We start from the raw sequence: 7452 nt of genomic DNA on the forward strand, positions 1-7452 counted from the left end.
TCCCCACTTAAAGCCCCTGGATGAACAGTGGCCAATGAGATCTCCTCTCCTTCCTCATGTCCGCTATCATCTCCTTCGTATTGTCCGTGTTGAGGCTGAGATTATTGTCCTTGCACCATGACACCAGACCGGCCACCTCCCTCCTGTAGGCTGCTTCGTCCCCACCAGTGATGCGACCTATCACTGCGGTGTCGTCCACGAACTTAAGGATGATGTTGTCTTTGTGGGAGGCGACACAGTTGTGGGTGAACAGGGTGTAGAAGATGGGACTGAGGACACATCCCTGTGGGAAGCCAGTGTTTGTAACATTGCTGGCTGAAATCCTATTGCCAGTCCTGACAGTCTGGGGCCTGCCAGTCAGAAAATCCAGGAGCCAGTCACAGAGGGTGGGGTGCAAACCTAGTGTGGACAGTTTGTGGGTGAGTTTGTGGGGGACAACTGTGTTGAAGGCAAAGCTGTAGTCAATGAAGAGTATCCTGATGTAGGAGTCTCCATTTTCCAGGTGAAAAAGGGAATAGTGGAGGGTAGCCGCGATGGCGTCTGAGGTGGCCCGTGATGGCTTCTGATTGATTCCACAAACTGCGCATGAGTTCAAAGCTGGACTTTATTCTTGACTCTTGAAGCCGGATGGACGTGCTTTGATAGATGTGAAATTATACTTTAGGTTATATTTAATTAATATAGGCTAGATATATTTAAATAACATTCATTTTATTGATGATTAGTGATTATTAAGACCTTGGTCGGGGTCTGTGGTGGAAGTGGGGAGCTCCCCAGTCAGCTAGCTAGCTAACACTTAATGATGCCATATTGTTGCCAGCTGTCTAAACTCATTCTCTTCTCTCTCTGTGAGTTTTTTTTATTAACATTGAAGAGACAAATGTAGGCTACATTATATCCTTCATACTTTTATTGATGTAACAAATAAAATCAAACGACTTTTGTCTTCTTTGTTAACAGTGGATAGATTGATCTCAAAAGTATCAATACTACTGATACAATGCTTTGTTTTGCTTATTGATAATAACATCAAAGAGACTAATACCAAGTATAATAAATGAATAATACCAAAAGAGCCACCCACCCCAGAAAAAAATGTAACTAAACATGGAGAGAGTAAAGAAGGTGCAGATGAACACACTTAACAATCGTCCATTTCTAGACCAATTGTGCTCATTATGTTCCACTGTTCATCTACTTCAGGGAGTTCATATGAGCCTCCCGTTTGAAGAAGAGCTCCCCCAGCTGACCGTGCGAGGCTTCACTCATGGCTTTGGTTTGCATACACATCTTGTACTTGTCTGGAGGAAGCTCATCTGCACAGGTCTTCTCATGCCACAAGTGGAAAAGGCCACGGGACGGAGCGCGAATCACCATCAGCTTACTGTGAAGGTACTTCCTGTACAGGTGCACATCCTCCAGCCCCCAGCCTTTGATGTTACGGTCAAAACCACCTGACAGGAGTTAGAGTTTAGACAGCAAGAATCAGGAGATGTTGTATTACTCAACTATAGTTATGCTTTTAAGAGAATCCTGTTTTCTAAATTTGTTATATTTAAACAAGGAAACAACACAAAGCAGAGAGGAATCATCCAAAGTGGAAGTGGAGTGGAAGTGCATTGTTCCAATTAGGGAAAGGGTCAGGGCTGTGAAAAAGTGTTTTAGTGGTATCACCAAAGAAGCTGTGGAAAGAGGAAAAAAGTGGAAGCTTTATAAAAAAAAAAGTACAGTACTTTTAAGCATTTGTTTTTGCTAAAGTATATGCAATGTTTATATTATGACAGTGACAGTAAGCAGTGATATTTAACTGCATCATGCCTTTCAAAGCAAGAAATTAGGGAAATTACCGATGGCGCAAGCTGTGTAATTACCTATGTTGATGAAATCAGACCTGTACTGGCATGTCATGCCAAACCCAAAGTCTCTCCAGAATCCAGTTTCCTTTCTTATCACCTGAGACAAAAGGAACAGCCATGAGACAGTTTCATGCATCCTGACAACACTTCCTCTCATTCTTTCAAGCAAATTCAGCTTTGTCTATTATCTTTAACTTACCAGTTGTTGTTGAATCGAAGGTAGAACTGATTGGTTACTGTAGATGATAGATGGGTTGTACTGGCTGAAGAGCACTGGATAGTACACTTTCTTACCTAGAGACAAGACAGTTAAATATTTTCAATTTTAAACACCTGGTTTCAGGTAGAAAAGGTTCTTTGGTGGTTGGGAAGTTCTGCATTTTACTTTAGCATCAGCAACAGCCAAGGTTTGATTGGAGTGAAAACAATAAGAAACGTGTGAGCAACAATAACCACCAGGCCTTAACACATAATAAAGTTTATTTTCTTAAGAAACTCACATTGCAGAGCTGAACATGCTGACCAATCACAGCACAACCAATCTTTGAGGAGTGCAGTGCTGCCACAACAGTGACAACTTATTGATAAAGAAAGGGACAAAATCAAGTGCATCCCATATATTGTCATTTAATTATAAGCTTCATGTAAGTTTGGATAGGCCTGTGACAGATTGGCGACCTGTCCAGGGTGGACGCTGCCTCTCGCCTAGTGTCAGCTGGGATAAGCTAAAGCCCCCTCGTGAACCTATTCCGGAATAAGCGGTATAGATAATAGATGGAAGTTTGGATTGTCTAAATTATGGGTGTGACTTCCAGTTGTTTGTTACTTTCACTGAACTGCAGTTGCTACAGGTTGTCTTCCCTTGGCTTAGAGAAGACAAAAGGTATGGGTGGATTCTGAGAAAATGGGCGCATGTGCACAGACAGGTAAAAGGCCCCCCCGCCATCCTTTATATGACCACCAGATTCTTTGTGGTCTTTCTGTGTCTCTTTGTAATTATTTTGTGTGGTCATTTGGTGTTTCTATGGTTTGTTTACTAAGATATGATTAAAATGTTGCAAAAAAACCCCATAAACTGTAAATATTTCACACTGCTGGAAGTGAAGCAACTCTCACCAGGCTCTGTGTTAAGACGACAGGAAGTTAAGAAGTCAGCGGTGAAGTGGATGTCAACATCACAGAAGAAAAGCAGGACATTCTGGCTCTGTCTCCAAGCCCTGGCGCCCACATCTAAGCCTCGCCCACGAGAGAACTCTTCATTCATCTGGATCAGGGTGAAGCTCCTAAACCGAGTTTCTCTGAGGAAAAGAAACAGACATGGATTAATCTCTGTGTGCAGTTAGATAGGTGCTCTGATGCCTTTGTGTTTTATCTGAAATGGTTAGAGTGAATAAACATTCACAAGCAACCAACCTTCATATTTTGCTCCCAAAAGCCAAATGTTAAAAAAAAAATCTGTATTACAGTTTTATTATTCCAGCCCACACATGATTGAGGGATGTGTGTATTGCTCCCTGGGGGTCCAGGAGCTTCAGAGGACGAGCTTGTTATTAGCCGGCAGCTCTAAAACATTGCCGTTTTTTTCTATTTATGTAAAATATCTGCAGTGCAACACAGATGGATTTGGGAGTATGGGTTCTAAAATAGTTGAGTAGGAGAAACTGATTTCAGCATCATCTTGCAATAATCCACATTAACTCTCTCCTACTTGACATTAGTTCATTAAGTAATCAGTGTTATTGCATGTTGTCATTTTGCCAGAGGTGCAGACTCAAGCTGCATGATGTCAACTCAGAGTTCTCGAGTCACATTACATGACTTGTTTAGGACTTTACTCTGGACTTCGAAGCCTAGACATGAGACATCTGGATTCCACACACATCACCCACTAGCCCCCAGTAACGCTCAATGCTAAGAGGTCTGTAGTGGCACATAAAAAATTATTTCATCTGACCAGATAAACATGACTGTAAATTTAATACCAAAAAAGTAAAATAAAGAGGGAATAACAGACTGGTCAAAAAAAAAAAAAAGGAAAATCACTCAAGACCACAAATCATTTTTTACCAAATGTAAATGGCCTACGTCACCTGGTTGTCTGGTCCAGCATGGATTTCACCTGGTCTATTTGATCTCGGCCAAAGTAGACCACAGTGAGATGAACCCTGCCGTCCTGCTGGATGCACACTTCTCTGAACCAAAGACAGACGATTAAGCATTATACAAATAAATGTGTGAGGTCCACTTCTATGCCACTTTATCCAGAGACAGCCACAAATAACCTTATTCAAAATATAGCAAGGCACGTTTATTTGTATAGCACCTGCCCTTTGTATGTGTGATTTGTATGACATCTGCCCTACAAAGCTGACATTCTCAGTAACGTGCATTGTATGGAGGGGCCACATGTTCAGCGCCAAATTCTCAGCTGGTGGTTCAACAGATGAGCAAAGTTGTTTCAGTATTTCTGATTTTTGTTTCACAAGTAAGGACAACAATTAAACTCTAAAATCTAATTCACTTCCAAATGATACCTGAAGTTGTTGATGAACAGTCTGAATGCGTCTGACCTCTTGGAAAGAGGTACGATGATGTTGATGAGCATGCTGCGTGTGTCCACGCTATCGCTGTTCACCTTCATCACTGGACCGAACGGCCTGAAGAGCACAAGCTGTGTAAAGTCCTGCAGCCCGTCGCCTCTAAATGTCAGCTCGTAAACACTTCCCCTGTCCCTCTCTGTACGAGCCAACCCTGTGGCAGAAAAAAGAGTAGAACTTTTTTTCATTAAAATGTGTTTTATTTGGCAGTGACCCAAATTATTTTTGTTGTAATATAATTTAAAACCATACATTGGAAGAGAAAATCAAATCTCTAAGAGGTTGGCTTGATTTTAACAAACTATCACTGCACTTAAGTAAGGCAAGAGTGTGGGAGTCAGGGAAAAGGTACACAAAGCAAACTCATGATTAATGAAGTTGAGATTGAAAGTGTCTGAAAATAATTTTGGTGACGTGATAATAAATCAACAATGCTGAAAATCACGTACAAGTTACCTCAAAGCAATAATTTCACTTCAGTTGCTATATTAAATTATAATAAGATATTGCATGATTAAGATCTGTCTACTTGCGCTTGTTTCCTAACTAACAACATGCTAAGAACATCAGTGTATGACTAAATTGCAGTCTTTCTCACCCTCTACAAAGTTTGAAGGGGAGTATGTGTGCTTGCGCCTGGCGTTGTCCACGTGTTGCTGAGGCCCATTCAGGATGTGCAGAGCTGTTTCCACAGCACCCAGCAGCTCGTTTCTCCGGTCCTTCCTCACGGGCCTCTCCTCAGGGTGCCTGGTCAGCCCTGTCTCCAGCTGGTACACCCTGAGTGACAAAACAAAAACCATAAGACTTGACGTCAGTGGTTGGCTACAGAGTAATCCTGTAGGAAGGCTCTTTCTGATGTACGACTGTCCTGCTCACCTCTGCAGGGTAAAAGTGTCAAAAGGAATCACTGCATATTCGCTGGGCAGCGTTGCACCTGAGTTCACCTCTGCCTGGTTCAGCTGGGAGCGAAAGAACTCCTGGAGGTCATGATATAACAACATCTACAGTCACACTACATTTATTCCATCAGCGCACATGAGTAGCATATTTTCTGTATTGTGTTCCTACCTTCAGGTCAAACTGTGTCTGGGTTTTGTGCAGACTCTCCAGACCCTGAGGCAGAATCCCTTTTGTTCTGGCTTTATCCAGGGACTCCTGTAGTTGTTGAGTCCTTTCCTGGAGAGCCTCCTTCAGCTGGGCTATTTGCTTGGTCAGGCTGTTGATGTAATGTCTGTGAGAGTCCTCCCTCTCTTGCAACAAAGCCATGTATCCCTCCTTACTAGTGGCACCTCCAGGCCACAGTAGAGACTTCTGGCTACTGTGAGAAGCAGGTTTACAGGCAAGGAGGTAGAACAGCACCAGACAGCAGCAGAGGCCCAGCACAATGAGACCGATGCGGGACACCAGGGCTAAAATCCATCTTTTAAACATGGTGCCTTTTCTTTTAAATAATTCTTAAACACTTGTAGGTTTATAAAACTATGACCACACTCCTGTCCGGTGGAGTTGCATCCACAAGAAGATGAGCAACCATAGCTCCTAAACAATAGGTTAAAAAGTATGGCTTTCAGAGAAGACATCCTCCTGTTTTCTCACCTGTCACATCCACAGGCAGCGTCTTCACACAGTGTCCCAACATTTTGCTTCTGTCTGTGTTTCTGTCACTTAAAGTGCAGAAATCATCACCAGTGTTCCACGTCCCTACAATGACAAAAAGTATCAAAAATACCAGTGAACATTAAAAAACAACAGTGGTTCCCAAAATTATGGCTCCTTAAATCCTCTTGTGACATTTCATTACAGGTTATGGTGCAGGAGGTTCCAGTATTTCACAGTGAAGAGTCTCAGCTATGCTAGCAGCTCTGTGAGGCTTTAAGCTAATTGCTGAAGTCCAACATGCTCACACGATGATGTTCAGCAGTTATAACGTTTACCATGTTCACATTCATAGTTTAGTCATCCTTGTGCTAGACTGGCAGCCTGTCCAGGCCTCTTGGCCAGTGTCAGCTGGGATTGGCTCCAGCCCCCCTACGGCCCTCTTCAGGATAAGTGGTGTAGATAATGGATGGATGGATGGATGGATGGACAGTCATAGTTTAGGAATCTGGCATCCAAACATTTGGTAATTAGGACTAAACACAAAAAATAACCTGAGGTTGATGCAAATGTTACTAGTTTTAAAGGTGTAGTTTTATTAAAATTCACAAATATCAACCTCATGGCAGTGCTTGAGGAAACGTTAGGGGATTGCCAAAGTAAAATTCATCCTCTGGCCACCATGAATAGCTGTACAAAATTGCTTGGTAGTTCATCAAACTGCTGTTGAGTTCTTTGAGACTGAAGCAAAGTTTTGAACCAAAATTTTCTCCCCTAAAATCGTGGCTAAAAACCAAAAATTAGAGAAAAGTCAGAACAAATATTTGTCATTGTGTGCAAAAGAATTTTTTTAATTATCAGATTTAACTCGTGAACCTCTAGGGGTTCCTGACCTTCAGCTTGGTTACCAAGAATTATTATTTATTTTGTTAAATGTTACATCATTTGTACTGAGATATAAAGGCTTTGATTGTGCACTTATTGTGAAAATAACAGCAGTGAGTCCAGCGTTAAGTTAACCATTTTTTAACCATTTTATGACCAGAAAGCCTTAAAGGATGTCACAGAAAGAAGAAACAGCGGTAGGAACAGTGACATAAAAAATCTGAGAAGTAACTGGAGGAAACCAATCAACCAACCTAATGTGTCCTGTCCTGATGTCCCGCAGCTTGTTTACTTGCCAGTCCTGTTGTGTTTAGATTGTCTGCTATAAAATACACCAAAAGAGAAAGAACCTGACCTTTTTGTTCAGTCCGAGTGCCACGACGCTGAAGGTGGAAAGTGACAGAAACAAGCATTTCTCTGTGGGTCTCTCCACCCTGTGTGTGTGTTTGTGTGTGTGTATTGCCATCAACACAGCAACAGTTGGCTCTTTATTGGTCAGGTAGAGGCTGATTTCATGA

The 7452-nt window shown here is 42.0% G+C and overlaps 1 protein-coding gene across 1 annotated transcript; it reads right to left on the bottom strand.

Annotated features, from left to right (window-relative positions):
- Positions 1-1141: 1141 nt before the first annotated feature.
- On the bottom strand, positions 1142-5884 carry LOC109956612 (chondroitin sulfate N-acetylgalactosaminyltransferase 1-like). The gene is made up of 9 exons (XM_020593880.1): positions 5522-5884; positions 5330-5430; positions 5052-5230; positions 4391-4607; positions 3947-4048; positions 2973-3154; positions 2056-2150; positions 1872-1953; positions 1142-1454 (listed from the first exon to the last, which is right to left on the bottom strand). The coding sequence occupies exons 1-9, from the start codon at positions 5882-5884 to the stop codon at positions 1195-1197; spliced, it is 1581 nt and encodes a 526-aa protein (XP_020449536.1). The 3' UTR covers positions 1142-1194.
- Positions 5885-7452: the final 1568 nt, after the last annotated feature.

This window comes from Monopterus albus, unplaced genomic scaffold, assembly GCF_001952655.1.
Source record: "Monopterus albus unplaced genomic scaffold, M_albus_1.0 scaffold20.1, whole genome shotgun sequence".
NCBI lineage: Eukaryota > Metazoa > Chordata > Actinopteri > Synbranchiformes > Synbranchidae > Monopterus > Monopterus albus.

Coding starts and splice junctions, on each gene's coding strand:
- LOC109956612 (XM_020593880.1), bottom strand. CDS start 5,884: ATGTTTAAAAGATGGATTTTAGCCCTGGTGTCCCGCATCGGTCTCATT. Junction 4,049..4,390: donor CTGTTCATCAACAACTTCAG/GTATCATTTGGA, acceptor TCTTTGGTTCAG/AGAAGTGTGCATCCAGCAGG. Junction 2,151..2,972: donor TCGTCTTAACACAGAGCCTG/GTGAGAGTTGCT, acceptor TCTTGTCTCTAG/GTAAGAAAGTGTACTATCCA.